Source organism: Toxorhynchites rutilus, chromosome 3 (genome assembly GCF_029784135.1).
Source record: "Toxorhynchites rutilus septentrionalis strain SRP chromosome 3, ASM2978413v1, whole genome shotgun sequence".
In the NCBI taxonomy this organism is placed as follows: Eukaryota; Metazoa; Arthropoda; class Insecta; order Diptera; family Culicidae; genus Toxorhynchites; species Toxorhynchites rutilus.
In genome coordinates this window covers 81976009-81994152 of record NC_073746.1, presented here as the reverse complement: position 1 = coordinate 81994152, position 18144 = coordinate 81976009, and the positions used below count along the sequence as shown (strand labels likewise).

Below are 18144 nucleotides of genomic sequence, written 5' to 3'. Positions count from 1 at the left end.
GATGAAAAGAATTCCAACCTGGGGTGGCATTGCGCATTTCGAAACGAGTAACTCGTTTCGAGAAAATTTGAACTGAAATCGAAATGGTTTTAGTATTATGTATATTTTTCAAGTTCATATTTTCGGTGTACTAGATTTAGAGCAAAATTTGTCTCGTAGAGAAATGTCGTAGAGAAACAAAAATAACTCGTTTCGAAATGCGCAATGTCACCCTGGTTTTGCTTTATTCTGGAGAAACATTGGAGCCGGAAGATCGATTGTGTAGGGAGAACTTTCCCAGAACTGGCTGATTGTGATGGCTTTTCTCTCAACACGAATGATCAGTCAGAAGTTCAAGGAGGTATTCCTGAATCATTTGCTGTCGTTTTTGCACAGAAACCACCTTGATGATTGGGTATTCCAATAGGATGATGTGTCAGTTTATAAAAGTCGGAAGATCTTAATATGGTTTTTTTTTGAGCTGGGGCTTCACGTTCTGGACTACCCTGCTTATTTACCAGTTCAAAGCCCAATCGAGAACATATGAGGACTGATCGTACGAAGAATAGATGCAACTTGCAGGCAGTATGAGGATTTAAAAGTACCTAAACGAGATACAAATTTCCACGTGCCGTAGCTTTGTTAAAAGCACGCAGGTTATTGGAATTTATTGAGAACTAAGGAAGTCCTACGAATTGAAACGCATGTTGTAATTCATGAAAAATTTCAGTCAATTGGTCACATCATTTGGTTATATAGTCATGAAACACTGGTGTTTTGGTTTTTGAATGTTTCGAGCCTCAAGAAAACGATAAAGTTCAAATGTCTCAAAAACGAAGATAGTTATTATACATAATTTACATAATTTGATACATAATTTCAACCGACCCCTTGCACATCTCTGGAAATTAGAAAAATCGAGTGGTTCTAACGTTATGACATGAAGTGTATTTAATTTTGGCAATCAATACATAAATTATGTTGATACGCGTGATAATTTACAAAAATTGTATGACATGGAGAGTGAACATGGAATGAGTGGAATCAACACATTTATCAACATCCTGTTAGAGTTATGCAGCCCCACCTCGAAAAGGACGGTCCACACTGAATGTCGCACGCTTCAGTACTTGAATAGTTCACATTAGCATCACTCTTTTGTAATCAAACCTCATAGAAATGACTTCAAATTTTATATGAATCGACCATGATCTCATCTCCCTCTTCTTGAATGATGGAGGTTATTTGTACATGCATTTGGCAGAATGAATTAGCTAATAATTAAACATCGCACCAACATTTTTTTACAATCAACGAAATAACTAAAAACTGCGGAAAACACCAAAGGTTGTATATTTGTTCTCACATCGCAAACGAACATTAGTGTATGTTACGTCCGTAAGTCAACAAGTTGCGTGTTGAGCACTTCACACCCAACATAATCAACGAATATAAACAACGCGGATGCGATGAAAACTTTTCTCGACGCCTTTCCTCAAAGTGAGGTGTGTTTTTATTGTGGCGTTTTTCACAGGTACTAAATTGATCCGCCGTCGAAGTCAATGTTTTCGAAAATACTTCTGTGTTTAAAAATAACCCACCGGATGAGACAATAAAGGCAGAAAATGACACCGGCCTTTTTCACTCTCCCAAATCCCATACAGAAATAATCTCATCTTTCCATCGATTAAACTTTAAGAGGAAACCGAGTATATTTATTCAACTTTGAAATAACCACCCTACTATTTATTGTTGTATCCCCTCGTAATCATATAAATCCGTTCCTCGCCATGTCGGCAACCCCATCCCATTCCACGGAAGTGAAGTCAAACTCGTGAACATCAAATTGCCACCCAGCATCTCGATGAAAATCTCCGCTCTCTCAGCGGACGGGTTCAAAAGTTGGTTTCTCCTCGAAGAAGTTCGCCAACCGAACGGCAGGCAACGATGGATAAATATTTGTTTAGCCAATCCATGACATTGCTCTTGAGCAGCGGTGCTTATGCTTGCTGAATTTATCTTTCGCTAAACAACCGCTGCTGCTGCCACTGCCACGCTGCCACTTGTAGACTTCCAGGGCGATAATAGACGTTACCAGTTTTGCCCAATTCCAGTCCCACACATTGTTTTATTTTATGGCTCTTGTGGGTGGTTGTTTACAATAGCGAAACGTGCAAGGCCTGCAAAGAAGGCTAACTTTGGGTTGTCGCCACTGACGCTCGATACACAGCCTCAACCTTTTAGTTCACTTCATTCCGTGACCGATTCGTGTGGAATTTCACATGACAGCATCAACGTTTCGCAGCAGATGGTACCGAAACTGGATGCAGGAAATATCACTGAGAGATGGATGAATCAATTTCGATCCAACTGCCAACAGTGCAAGCTGCGTTCAATGAATCAATCGTTAATAATTATATCGCTGCAGTTTTGGCCCGCAGTCAATAGATTTGCGTTTTGAAATAACATCCGTCATTTGCGGGGAATGAGATTGGTAACCACGATGTGCTTTCTATAAGGGAATTTCGATGATTTTTCCGAATCAGCTGCATGTTGGATCGCTGAGAATTTTCGTCTGCTGCCAGCTCATTATAGCTGATTATTAAAATTTCGAGGAATTCGCGTTAGGAAAAAAAGCATGAGCACGCATTGGAGGTGTGTTTTTATTAGATGTTGAAAATTGTTCATCCTGTCAGCTGAACATGACTCCTACGCAAAAATGTACTGGTATCGGAAGACACCTTAAAAAGTAGCGAATTGGAAATACGTGCGTGAGGAAAATATCGTGATTGGATTTATTCAATTATATAGTGTTCGCATCATAGCTGATGCGAATATGAATTGGCTTTTATTTGTGAAAAAAAGATTAATTTGCTTGTTCGGAAAATCAAAGACAATTTTTTCAATTTCTCATGTGATGAAGTTCTTTGAGGCTAAATTTGTTTCGCTTTCGTAAAAGTGAATTATTCTCCTGTGAGATCTGAATACATCATCCGTAGGCTGGCCGTTTTTAACGGGACAGTACCGTTTTTTCGACAATTTTCATTGTCCCGTCTTCTTATCAATCTGTACCGTATTTGCCGCAAAACCCGTGCCGCAAATTACTTTCTACCAGAGATCGGATAGTGACCTTTCAGACATTAATCGACTTTTTAGGGACAAACAATGTTGTTCAAGCTGCTGTTGTTTTTGATTATTTTATTAGAATTATTCGTAGATGTATTTCCGACTAGGTGCAAACTGTTCTCAAAACTCTAGTTAATTCTGTTGAAACATTATATGCTAAATTTATTAAGACTGTGATTTTTTTAGCCTAGCAGAAACACAATAGAATGTATGGATTGTGTTAACACGTTCGTCGCCCAACGCGACTTTTTTGAGTTTCTTGCAGGGCCCAACTTGCGAATAAATTATTAAATGAAGATCGAACTTAGTTTGTAGATAACTTTTACATGATCTAGCAATGTTTGTTTTCAATTTAAAACGAATTGATGACAATAACACATGCCAAAGTCATATTCTAGGGGTCTTGCAAAAAACTGCAGTACAAACCATCCGTACTATAAATTAATAAAAAGTATAGTATAAACAGAACAATATTATGGTTATGATTTTATTATTTTTCTTCATATCCTATAGTTACATTTAGGAGCCTATTCTATCAAATTCCTTCTAAAAATCCTATTTAATTTGAACGAGGAAAGTGTCACCCATATGTGGGTGACGGGGCGTCGAAAGTGTTAAAATTCATTTCTAAATGGTCAGATGTTCGAAGTAGCATTAGTAAAAAAAATCCAGTTCAAATAAAAGAACAGAACATATTTTGTTCGATAATAGGACAATTATTGAAGAAGTTCTAATTCATGAGATAAAAATATGTAACAAAGAATTCGTGCCAGTTGCAAATCGGAATGTGCAGATGTTTACATAGATGGCAAACTAATATTTAGAGTGTAAGAATTCGTGAAGCTAACGGATTATAGAGCAATTCCAAACCAATTCAGCCAGCCGGTGCCCCGATACTCTCCATTTTTTTTTTAGAAATTGTACGTATGGTGGGAGGTACTAAAATCATTATTTTCATTATCAGATGATCAATTTTATTTACCACTGATTTTTTATAAGGGCATATCTAGAATCATTGACCTTTCTTTGTTAAAATAATAACTCGGAATCAAAACGTCTGCTTATAATATGATGCACGGCAGAGTTGTTGGACAGTCAACGGATTATTTTGGAAAAATTACATGGGGACATGTTTGAGTAATCAAAATTTTTAATATTGAACTCAATTTTTGAGTAAGAATTTTTAACGTTGTACCGTTCTGAATCATATTTCGGACGCTTAAGGCATATGATGCAGAAAACAGATCTCAACTTTATGCACAGGTATTATTTGGTTGCTTTTTCTAATAAATTAGTTCAATATGCTTTTAAGCTTTCTACTTTGGTACCTATTTGATTGAAAACATAAAAAAATGATCGAATAAAATGCTTTTCAAATGAAGTGAAAATTTTTCCAGCTTCGAGAAGTTAAAAGTGTTGCCTACCGTATTTTGAGCCTCTTCTTCCGCATCCCTATAGTTTAGCACGAAATATCAAATACCATACCATCTAAAGTACTTAGACCCCTCTCGACAAAATTCCCAATAAAGCACACGCGAGAGCCAGTTACCAAAAGCACTGCACACTGCAATACTGCACTTTGACGCAATTTCCAACTCGGAAACAATGCTTGAATTCGCGAAAAGTTAATGGTCGATCGAAAAAAGTCACCAACAAGTCCCCTGAATTCACAAAAAAAAACTCTTTTTTGACGAAAAAGTTATAAAAATCAATTCACTTTTTATTATGTCGGATATTACTTCAAAATGCACCGAAGATTTTTAAATAACTCAATCAAGTTTCAGGGGCTTTAAAAGAACTAATGGATAGTTTTGTAGAAAAAGGTGAAGATTATAAATTGATGATCCATTCTTGCTCTCGCGAAAGCAATACACAAGAAATTTGTTCCCTCAAATTAAGTGTACCGGCAAGTTTCTTCGGTTTTACAACAGATGGCGTATCTTGATTATTATTCCAGTGAATCAAATTTCCAGTCATTCGTTGGAAAGCTACTGTCATTGCGCGTCTTTTTCAGTATATGTCTAAATGGTGAAGCGTAAACAACATAGCTTTTTGCCACTTCGAATATGTGAAATATCGTACCAACGAAAGTGTTTTTGCAAGGAATGTTACTTCATTACTTCAATATGAAGAAAAAAAAGCTGCGGAAAGTCGTCGCATTTCGGTGGAAGTTTATGCTGGTCATGCTCCAGCTGAGCGAACGTGTCAGACGTGATTTGCACGGTTTAAAAGTGGTAATTTTGACTTGTAAGACGAAGAACCTTCCGGACCGACAAAAAAGTTTGAATATAAAGAATTGGAGGCTTTACTCGATCAAGATCCGTCACAAACGCAACCAGAACTTGTAGATAAACTTGGAGTAGCTCAGCAAACCATATCCGATCGTTTAAAAGCAATAGGAATAATGCGAAAGATAGGACATTGGGTGCCGTATAAATTGAAGTAATAATGCTCGTCCGCATGTCGCGAAACCGGTCAAAACATACTTGGGAGCGCTGAAATTGGAGGTCCTATCCCACCCGCCGTATTCTCCAGAAAATTCCTCCGTCCGTTTACTACCTTTTTCGATCGGTGCAATATGGCCAGCACTTCTCCAATTTTGATGAAGTCAAAAATTGGATCGATTCGTGGTTAGCCGACAAACCGGCCGATTATTTCCGCAAAGGGCTCCGTAAATTGCCAGAAAGATGGGAAATAGTTGTGACTAGCGATATGCAATACTTTGAATATTAAATTTGTAACCATTTTTGCAAAATAAAGCAATAATTTTTGAAAAAAAAACGAAGAAACTTACCGTTACTCCTATTAGTAATGCATTTTTCCTATGTATCGTGCAAAATTTCTGTGAAACCTCTCAATATCAGGAAAAAATAGCTTCCAATTTTCGTTATTTCGAAACATTTGAGAATCGCAATGTATACATCAAAACAAATCTTGAAATATTTCCAATTCGTTGGTGTACAAATCATTAAAATTCATTCGTAGCGAAAGTAGTTAGTCACGTTAACTTCATAAAAAAAAGGTACAGGGTTGCGTCAAAATCGTCTATTTTGGCGTGGAATTGCTCTATATTTTGCGTCTACCCGATAGTCTTCTCCTGTTTAAATGATTTTTGTGCCAAGAACAATATGTGGACAACGGAAAAGTCACGATTCAATGTTGAAACCATGAAAATAATGATAATTGTCGAACAGAACTTCGATCTGGAATGTGACAAATTTAATGATAAAACGTCCAAAATTCATAATATCAAGTAATAGCAAGTACATCTAAGAATGATTGATTATTTAGTTTTATACTCGGTTTTATTCATCCTATAACATTTTTTCGGAAAATATCAAGTTTCTTTTTTCTTGCGTGTCATTCGGAATAGGAGATAATCTGATAGAGTTAATATGGTTTTTAGGGTAGAATCCCCTGTAGTAGTCCTGCCCTTTCCATCTAGGGTTACTGTAATTAAAGATTAACCTGTATTTCTATAAATTTGTCGAACATTTGAAATGTAAGAAAGTCTATTTCTGGATTTCCGAATCAAAATTCAATGTTAAAAGTCCAATTTATTACGATCTTGGTTATGGTCATATCTGATTAATATATATTATTTGTTTACTCCACTTTACTCCACTCAAATCCAGGACGATGAGGAGCAAAGGAAACTCATCATGCGCAAGGCATTCCAGATGTTCGACACGACGAAGACCGGCTTCATCGATACGCTCAAGATTGCCACCATTCTAACGACGCTGGGCCAGCAGTTCGATGATGGCGAGTTGCAGGATCTGATCGACGAGGAAGACCCCGAGGGCACAGGGAAGGTGAGCTTCGACGGATTCGCGAACATCGCGTCCAACTTTTTGATAGAGGAGGAAGACGCCGAGGCAATGCAGCAGGAACTGAAGGAAGCCTTCAGATTGTACGACCGCGAGGGCAATGGCTATATCACCACTAGGTATGTATATCTGTAGCATTTTGGTTGGTTGACACACCGCTGGTCCAACGATAAAAAATCACAAGTCAAATAGAAGTAGACGAACTTCTGGTTCCGTTTCGGTATAACTATCCATCCACAAAATCCCCATATGGCGTGGTATTAAGCTAGGGGCAGGAAACATAACTCTACCACATGTGTGCATAAAAGTGAAACAACCCAAAAAAAACGTCCTTTTTGATTTCCATGCCTTCCTTTGCCGCCGTCGGAGTGGCTTTAGAGTGGTCGACAGACAGACAGTAATATCATCCTGAATTATTTAGTATCCATCCTGCGAATGTGCCTATGATGCAAAACGCGGAGCCAAAGCGTGTAAGCACACAAAGTAGACGTAGGCAGTTTCAGTTTCCTGTGACAAAAGCTTCATTTGACCGGACTTTCACCGCTGGGTTTGAAAGTTATTTACTCCTGTGGCCTCTGCTGTTTTTTTTTTCCAGAATGTGGGTCAACTGACCTTTGATGTTTCCGCTTTTCTTGCGCCCGATCCCAATCCTCCGGTACTTTGATGTTATCATTTGACGGGTGAGATGGATTTTATGTAAACTCATAAGTTTGTTGTTGAATCCACAAACGTGGAATGAAGTATGTACTGCGGTTGGGGAATCAATATTTTTCATCGTCAGTATTTTATGTTATGCTTAATGTAAGTAAAAACCCTACCTAATGCCCATACAAAGCATTGAACATATCATGTGTAACGCTCACTTTCTACATATTGAAATATGTGAAAATGAATATTTAAAGAGTTGCACGATCCAATGTTATGATAAATTAACAACATGAAAGTTGAATTTGTAATGTTACTCCTCAAATTGAAACAAAATAAAAAATGGCGAAGCAAGATGTCCTTTTCAATATTTTAATGCTCGAAAATACGGCAGTTCGTTTGAATCTCTAGACAATAAGTGAATAACAACATGGGGCAAATGTGTAAACATCAGCGTCTGATACTCATAACATCTGAGAATGAGAAGGAACGATTCAGCTTATGATTTTAAGCAAAACATAATTCTTAACATTCCCATTCTCAAAAATTTTACTGAATACTGCATGTAAGTAGAAGATAGAAGGTATAGAAGTGCGTTATTTCACCTGAAAATCCATTTCCACTTTCAAACAAAGATCAATTTCAATAGTGCAAACATCGAATGGACTGACAACGCTTATCATGATGTAATTTTATAACATATGAACAATAAATTTCCCAAATTTTCCGACCTTCCTTCAGAGTTTTCCGAGATTTTTCCGATCTTTCTCTCCATAACATTGATCTACGGGCAGAGACGAATACATCAAAATAAAGATGGCTCAAATCGGACGATTCCTTCTTCGGGTTTCGCGCTTAGCAACACATTTGGTCATACATTTTTATTCATATAGATGGCGTTGAAATTGCCGCTTTATATTATAAAACGGATGTTTTGCTGATTGGCGTGAAGCCCAGCATAGAAATATTGTACGGACCATCACGTGTTTCAGCGTGACAGAGCGCATCTTCATACTGCGAATCTGGTACTGAACTGGTGTTGGGGAAATTGATCGACTGTTTGGCCTCTTAGTTCACAAGATCTAAGCCCCTTGAATTACTCCGCATAGTCGGAAGTAAACGAACGAAAGGTGGTGTTATTCCGAAACATATTCCGTAAATGATCATCATAATATTAACATTCATTCAAAACAATAACCAATAAAATCTGAATAACTTATTTTAAATAATCGAAGTTTGAAATTGTATTAGGTGCATTTAAGTTGTATAAAAACTGGACACGGTGTATGATTATACATTAGGGTGCCAATGAATGTATGAGAAAAAATCGACCCTAAAATTCCAAAAAGTTACCCAGTACAAAATGTTCACAACCTCGAAAAACACCCTATGCAAAATATCAGCTCAATCAGATTTAAAGGAAACTAGCGCAAAACGGTCAAAGTTTGAGTTTCCTGAAAATCGAAAAATCTCCCAAGGGGGAGTAAAAGAAATCGAGGTTTTCAAAAAAAAAAAAATAAATGTTGATGCCAAATGTCTTAAAATTTCATGAAATGTCGAGATCTACTCATCTCGAAATTTTGTTTTGTCAAAAATCGACACTTTTGGACATTTTTTCGGAATAAGAAGCAGCAAAACGTATGGTTTAGGGTGCCAATGCAAATGCTCATCTCGATTTTTCATCTGGAACTTCGAGCGAAATATTAATTTACACGATAAAATAACCATTGCAAAATATTAGCAACATTACTATTTTCCAAACGTTAAAATTTGAGTTTTTTGAAAATCGAAAAATAAAAAAAAATTGATGCCAAATGTCTTAAAATTGCATGACACGTCGAGTTTTACAGTTATCTCATAATTTTTTTTTCAAAAAAAAAGAAAATTTTTCGATTTTCAGAATTCCCTCAGAGTTTCAGTATCTATATTGCACAGAAATTTTATACCATTCAAAATTGAAAAAAATGGTATGTTGTCATATGTTGATAAACCATGCCATCGCAATCGAATATATTTCTGACATTTGCTAACGGTGTTGCGAACTACAGTAGAATACCGATTATCCGCGAAATAGTCGAGGAAGGTCACCGCATATAACGAAAATCGCGGATAACGCGATTTACGACCGAAAATGAGGTGCAAACACGAAATAGAGAGATTTCATCATGGAAACTATGTTTTATCAATGAAGGAATCATTAAGCCATCCATCTGTAAGGTCGTGTACACCAGTGATCTGATAGTGTGAGAAACCATGACCAAAACAAAAGAGCAAGTGTCAACCTCTCACTGACGAATTTCGGGAAGCTCTTTAGAATTACTATGGAAATCACTTTCGCGGATAATGCGCACCGCGGATCATCCGGTCACGGATAAAGGGTGTTTGGATCGAAAAGTGGTCAAACTAAATTGCGTGTAAATCGATTATTTGTTTATTAAAAAAATTAAAGTATCTTTCTTCAATATGTATAAAAGACGGAAAAAATACTCAGTTAAGATTCCGGTCGACCTAGTCCAAATTGGCGAGCCTTTCGTTTGACGCCTGCCATCAGATTTTATACAGTCACCTTATCCACTTTCTTCGCCGCAGAACGCCAAATTGCTTTGAACTGCTTCTCGCTGCTAACAGGTTTTTGGGTCTTCTTAAGGTTCTGCTTAACCAATATTTTTGGATTGGGCGAAGTTCTGGTGTGTTGGGAGGGTTCTTATCCTTGGGCACAACCTGCATCTTGTTAGCGGCATACCACTCCATGGCCTTTTTTCCATAATGGCAGGATGCCAAATACGGCCAAAACAGCACAGACAAGTCACGTTTCTTCAGGAAAGGCAGCAAACGCTTTTGAAGACACTCTTTCACGTTAATTTCCTGGTTGACGGTCTGGGTTGCAACGAAAATGTCGCATTTCAAGCCACAGGTACAGATAGCTTGCCAAACGAGATATTTCTTCGCAAACTTTAATAGTTCAATATGCTTGAAAATGTCTGCCACCTTTCCCCTTCCGGTTGCTGTATAATACTCTTGTCCAGGAAGCTGTCTGAAGCCTTGACGTAGGATTCGTCGTCCATTACCACGCAATCAAACTTTGTCAACAAATGTCGTATACAGCTTCCGAGATCTTGCTTTTGCCGTAAGGTTTTGCTTATCGTTGCGATTTGGAGTCACTACCTTCTTATAAGTCGATAGTCCGGATCGTTTTTTAGCTTCATGCACGGTTGTAGACGATATTCCCAACTTATTTGCGATATCTCGAACGGAGAGGTTGGGGTTGCGCTTGAAAGCGCTAGTCACTCTTCTGTTCGTCACTGCGGCTCCCGGCTTTGGATTTCCCCAGATCCAGGCTTTCTAGTTGTCGACAAACGCTCCCCGAACACTTTTATTACTTTGGTGACGGTTGATTTGGCCACATTCAACGATTTTGCTATTTCTGCGTGCGTGTAGTTTGGATTTTCACGACGCATGTACAAAATTTTGATTCGTCGCGCTTTGACGCCATTTTGATAACTAAAGATCTAATGTGAAAATCCAAATAGAGACATCGTTCTACACACACACACACACACACACACCTACAAAATGAGGGGTGATCAAGTTTTTTATATGAATGATTAGAAAAAATACGGCGAATTTAAGTTGACCACTTTTTGATCCGAACACCCTTTAATAGTACTTTAAATAAAAAGATTCCGAAAAAAAAATATGAGCACACAGCTATTCTAATATATCTAGGTGGGTAAAAAAATGTCCCACCATGCGTTATTACGCATCAAAAAGACGGGACATTTTTAATACCATCATGCCCCAAAGGGTTAAGTCCGATTGAGCTGATATTTTGAATAGGGTGTTTTTCCGGGGTGGTGAACATTTTTTATGGGAAAACTTTTCGATATTCGAGACATAAATTTCTACTCTCGATGTTTTCCTGTTGATGATTTATCAGTTTACGAGCTAAATTTTTGTCATTTGCGATTTTTTTTTATCTGTATTATAGTGACTTTCAACTCATTTGGCTGGTTCGTCACTTTTACTTCCATTTTTGGAAGAATGTCGGGAGTGAGAATTGAACTCGTGACCTTTAACGTGAGAGGCATAGATGTTACCACTACGCCAGATCGCCTCCTTGTTTGCGAGATAATGTATGCGTCAATATGCATCTGAAGCTCTTGTAAACTACATGTATTTCTGCATCGTATAGTGGCTATATTTTGAATTAATAAAACATGTAACACGTTTCTCCACGATATAATCTCGAATTTCAAAAAAACGAAAGCAAAGTATTGCACCTGATATATATTCTTGAGGAAACAGGTGATGATGGAAAATCTGCATATAGGACTGAAGTTTCACAAAATATTTCACCATAACCAGTAAATCCAGTCCAGTAGATGGGATTTGAGAAGTGTTCCTTGTTGGTACACATCTTAAAGGGTTTAATAAAAATTCAGAAGTTGGAAATATTATCATCGTTGATAACACCAGGTATATTTACAAGAAAAGAGATAGCGTACCAATTAAGAGGGTTTTATTGAGATTTAACCCTTTATAAGGCCGTGGAATCGACTCAAACTTTAGAGAACATAATCCTTACATGAGGAATAACACATATTTACCATTGATAAAAAATTAACTATTGAAACAGCTGAAAAAAATAGTGGCAATATAGTTGCCACCGCCCGTTAACCCCAAAAATACTGTCTTTTACTTTATTGCGCCTTTGGTTATGTTAATCAAAACAATATTTCTATAAAAAAAACAATATCTCGAATAAAAAAATAAAATTTGATTTTTTTTATCAAACACACCATTTATTTTATTGAAAAAACTGCATGATCTTACTCAGTAGATCCAAAATAGTACGTTTACAGTGAAAAACTTATCAACTTGATGCACTTTCAACAAATTTAAACAGAATTTTCTGCCGGCGCTCTAAAATTGTTGTTCCTTTACATAAGAATGACTTCCAAATTAATATCGTACATTTTTAAAAGCTCAAAATAAATTGGAGCATTGCAGATATTTTTAGAAGCTTTCGGTTTGCTTAATATATATTGAAATATTAAAATATTCCAAATCCAGCGAAAAAAATTTTTTTTGTCGATAAAAAATAAATATATATGTCATTTTGTTGCAACATTAACAACATTCATAATACATTCTAAAAATGTATGTACAATGTTTTGTGTTTTGTCTTGTCAGAATTTTCAGCAGATGTCAAGCACTTGTGGATAGATTTTGTTTAGATTTTGATCTGAAAACATCTGCTGCTGAATCAAATGAATTACTCAAAAAAAAAAATTATTTGCAACATCGATATTTTTGAGTGGTTTTTGAAAGACTGTAACTTCGCGAGGAATCAACGCAAAAAGATGAGATGTACATCATTTTAAAGTTCAAGTTTTTAGTAGAATATTTTATGCGCATGTTTTTATCTTGCTGTGTGTAGGAGAAATAGACAAAATAAACGAGAAATGAAAAAAAAGCCTTTTTTCTATTTTTTCAAAGCTTTTGTAGACAAACACATTTTTTTGCTAAATAAACAAAAGCAATAGCAAATCCAGTTAACTATCTCAATCCGCTTTTTATTTACACCTAAACAGTTCCTTTCACAAAATATTTTTTTTTGATTGGATGAAAATGATGTTTTAAAAAATCCAATAAATTTTGTACAATTTCGTACACATTTGTTCCTTTGACGAGAAAAAAAAAAAATAAAATCGAGTGTCGTCGAGTGTAATTTGAGAAGTGGAAGGCGTAGGTCCTGGTGTTGCTGACAAGGAACTCGGTGAGCCGTTTAAAACTTATCTTCCGCTCGCCCGAATTACAACCAAACATTTCAGCATGACTTGAACCGAAACCCGTCTTATATCTTGGAGATATATTGTTCAATTCTTTTAACCAGTTTACCACAGTCGAAGTCGAAGAGGCACTTGAAAGTGTTAAGGAATGCTAAGCAGCAGTGGATTCCAAAACATAGAAATCCTACTACGCATATGTTTGAATTTCAACAATGACAGAGTTATAGAACTTTGTTTCGGACACTGTTGCCTCAAACTGGCTCTACATTAAAAAGTACACTGCGTTATCCAATTCTGTTACTTCCATTTGAAAGATGAGACAATTTAGTACAGGATATAGTACAAACATCTCAAATAGTGGATTAAATTAACTTTTTGGAAGTGAAAATTTCAGAGTTAGTAATTTTTAATGTGTAATAATTAATTTCATCTCAAAAATCATATAAAACTTGTTTTTTCGATCATTATCAGTTGAAGCTCTCAAACCACTCTACAATTTGTTCTTTGACACCCAACACCCAACTATCTTTCTTAATTTCAATTCCTGGCGAAATTAATTTCAATTCCTGGTGAAAATTCAAGCAAAATCTTCAAAAATCACGATTTTTGACTCACTGTATATATAATAGCCACTTAAATTCCACTTTAACGTTCAAAGGTTCCATTCTTTCCTGAAACAAGTCATTTTTAACATGTAAAATTTGTTTTCCAAACTGTATATAATCGAGTCCAAAATTGTATATAATCGAATCACATATAGTCGACTCCGCCCTGTATTACATTTTTTCTTAAAATAAGTCATATTTGAAATATAAAAAAAAAAAGTTTTCACACTGTATATAATCGGGCCTAAAATTGTATATCTTCGAATCTTATATAATAGAGTCTGTGCATAATCGGGTCCGACATGTTATATTTTTGTGACAAATGATATCCTGGTTGAGCCAAAACTTGTGATTTGTGTAAAAAACTACTTCCTGCGGCCTTCAGGCCTCTATGGTGGAGGGGAATTTAACCATTTCATAACCAAAATCAATAATTTACAATTGCTTAGTAATAACGATGACTGGCACCTTTACGATACAGAGATTAGAATGTAAAAAAATCGATGAAAATATGGATATACAGCCATTGCATGCCAAACCGATATAGTGGTTCTCCGATTTTTGTCAAAAGTGGTAGTTTCGTTCTTTATCGCAAACTATTAGACCCGTATTTTTTATTTTTTTGTTAGGGTGCATATTTTCATTTTAGGGTGATCCGAAATATCTTTTTCCCCTTTTTTTTTCAAAAATGACATTTTTCAAAAATTCATAACTTGTGAACTACTGAACCGATTTAGACGGTCGACATATCAAATTGAAGCTTATAAGCTAGTCATTCTTAGAAAAATGCTACGCTTGCAAAAAATTCAGGTTTTGGATTTGTCATTATTGAATGTATTTATTTTTTATAGTTTTCATGGTCTCGAGACCAAGGGCGCTATATTTTTTTTAGATTTTTTATGGAAAGTTGAGAATTTTTCACATAACATATCTTGAAACCAGGGAGGCGTTTTTTTCGTTTTTGAGTTATGATTTTTCAAAGTTACCCGATGGTTCAAAAAATCATTTTTCCCCTTTTTCCCAAAAATGACTTTTTTCAAAAAATTATTACTTTGGAACTACTGGACCGATTCAGATGATCGACATATAAAATTAAAGCCTATTAGCTACCCTTTCTTGAAAAAATAACACACTTACCAATTAATTGGATTATAGTCACATACATCCAGTCTAGTCGCATAGAAATATTGAACGAAAACTGAACACATGTTAACTTTGAAAAATCATAACTTAAAAACGAAAAATAACACCTCTCTGGTATTCGGATATATTATGTGAATAAAAGCTCAGCTTTCAGGAAAAAATATAAAAAAATATGGCGCTCTTGGTCCCGAAACGGTGTAAGCTATAGAAAACAAATATAATCAATAATTACGAAAACAAAATCCATTTTTATTCAGAATGTAATATTTTTTCAAATAAGACTAGCTTATTGGCTTTAATTTGATATGTCGATCATCTGAATCGGTTCTGTAGATCAAAAGTTATGATTTTTTGTAGTGGAAAAAATGGGAAAAAAATGATTTTTCGGACCATCGGTTATCTTTGAAAAATAATAACTCAAAAACGAAAAAAAACGCCTCTCTGGTTTCGAGATATGTTGTGTAAAAAATTCTCAGCTTTCCGAAAAAACTGTATATTGAAACTTTTCTCACTGGAACATATAAGATTTTAGCAATTAATGGACTATGTTCTGTCCTTAGTCTGGTTGCCCTCACGAAAATCGCGTGCTGGAATAACTGCTCTCACTAACCATGTAAATGAATGTCATCCGATCGTTATCGACATATCAATTTATCGAATTTTTCCAAAAGTTTTCAGTAATAGCATCCTGTGATATTCTCTCCCCTCAGCCATTACCGTAAACGTTCATATCATTATATTCCGAAGTGGTCTCGAAAAAATAACATTGACAATTTCCAACGACAAGACCATTAACGTTAAGTGTTAGACTACTAACGAGTTCTCAAAATTGCACCACAACAAATGACTCAACCACGGAAGCAGATGCTGGACATTCCATCTGACTCGGCACTCGATTGAAATCTCGCACTCGCATTCCTCGCCATGTCAAGAACGGTAACAAGATAATTTCGCGCATACTCACAGATGGAATGTAAACATCTGCCTTGTATCGCCAAAGACGTGGCACACAGCGAAAAATAAACCAAAATGATCAGCAGCATCATCAGCGGGTCTACGCAGAGTCTACCGGAACCGGCACCACGGCGAAAAAAAAGTGTATTAATCTTCTCAATGACTTTTATGAGTGCTAGTAATGGAATAAAAATAAACATCCTAACGTTGTCAAGGAATAGGAGATGACAAGTGGACAAGAGTGGGATGGTTTTTTTGGTGGATCCAATATTCTAAATCATTCGACAGCACCAGTTGGGCAGTTGAATCGCTGCCAACAACGGATCGGAGTCGAATGCCGCCAACCGCTGTTATCTTCATCAAAAGTTCCGAAGCTATTATGACTATTGTACACACATAAAACGAATTGGTGTTTACGTCGGGCGAAGAGTGCAAAGTTTTTCACCTGATTGTATCCGTTTTGCTTCCCACTGGATGTCTTCCGACAGCCGGTGACATTTAGAGCAATGACGGTGACGAAAAGTCGCCATCATCACGCTCACGCGCACCATTAGGCCGGCGAACTCATTAATGTTATTGAAGGTTTTTTTTAGCTTGAACTGTGCCAGGGTAAAAATAATTTATTAGTTCGATCGAACCTGCGAGCCAATAAGTCTCAATCATATGCCGCAACTAATTGACCATTTCGGTTTCTTGAAAGCCATAATGAACATCAAAATGTCAGAGGGTTAGAAATAAACCGTGATGACAAGTAATTTAAATGATTTCAAACATATTCATCATGATTGAAACGCAAGAGCTACAAATATTCAATAAATGACTCTCTGTATATGTTTATTTTCAAAGCACTCTGAAGGAGATATTGGCTGCTCTGGACGATAAGCTGTCGAACGAAGACCTTGACGGCATCATCAACGAAATCGATACTGACGGCTCCGGTACTGTTGATTTCGATGGTAAGCAAAGTTTTTCCCCAATGAAAATCCGGACATAAGCAAAACATAGATATTATTTTTCCATCAATATTTGTAGAATTCATGGAGATGATGACTGGGGAATAAATCAGCAGTAGGTCGAATATAGAATTAACGATAGTGTAGATTTATGTAGTAAGTATCAACGAATCGACTTCTTGAGCATTTGCATAATGACCAACAACGGCTACGGCAGCACCGGAATGCACAGTGTGGATTCGAGCTTTTCTGCATATCAAACATCAGAGTTTTCTTTCAGTAATGGACTACCGACGCAACCGCCGCCAAACTGAGCCACGGAAAAGATAGCACCGGCTACGAGAGCTCCAATTCAAGGTACTGAGCAGCACAATTGTGTGGTTGAAATCCGAACTCGTTCCTTCTCTTCAGTCACGAATCTGCTTTATGAACTCTCTTCATTTCCATTTTACTGCAGCATTCACGAGAAAATATTTTTCCCATGCTTTCATCGTTTATCATTTGGCATATTTTACCATCCGGAAAACTTCTTTCAAATTCAATTGACTTTCAAATCAAATTTATTTGAATCGTGGTTTCACTCTTTGTTTTACAGCTTTCATCTATCTCCTGGCATGGAAGTGCCTGGATGTGCCGGCGGTGTTAGTTTGCTTTTCCAATTTACGATGCTTTTTCCCTGCCACCACACACACTTGTTTGTACCCATTGACACCAGAATACCACAGTTATTGTTCAGTGTAGATATACTATGAAAATGTACAATGTAATGACATAATTACAAACAAATAAAGTGTTAAATAAATAAACAAAATATTCAATTCAATTCGGAAAATACGTTTTTTTTTGTATTTTTGTAGTAACGATTAGTTTATTTTCCGAAGCCCCTGTTACTTCTACCCTATTTGTTTGAAATAAATGAATGAAATAAATGAATGAAGTATACAATATAACTTCTTATATTAAATCGTATGAGTCACCATTGAAAACCACACTTTAATGTTGTTCGTTACCCATTACATCAGTGGTTTTCAACCTTTTTTGCCCCATTCCCCCCTTTACGAAAATTAACCCCAGTGCTTCCCCCCTTTCAGTATTTCTGAAGAAAAAATAAATAATA

The 18144-nt window shown here is 36.3% G+C and overlaps 1 protein-coding gene across 5 annotated transcripts in view; it reads left to right on the top strand.

Annotated features, from left to right (window-relative positions):
* LOC129778476 (troponin C) overlaps positions 1-17850 on the top strand; it is a 40430-nt gene extending 22580 nt beyond the window's left edge. For 3 of the 5 annotated variants that reach the window (XM_055785392.1, XM_055785387.1, XM_055785393.1), the window contains exons 2-5: positions 6741-7054; positions 16921-17030; positions 17107-17384; positions 17623-17850. In XM_055785392.1, the coding sequence (XP_055641367.1) occupies positions 6741-7054; positions 16921-17030; positions 17107-17135 (453 nt within the window). In that variant the 3' untranslated portion in view covers positions 17136-17384; positions 17623-17850. The remainder of the gene's footprint in view (positions 1-6740; positions 7055-16920; positions 17031-17106; positions 17385-17622) is intronic. The other 2 variants (XM_055785391.1, XM_055785390.1) reach the window with 2 other exon arrangements.
* The last annotated feature ends 294 nt before the right edge of the window (positions 17851-18144 follow it).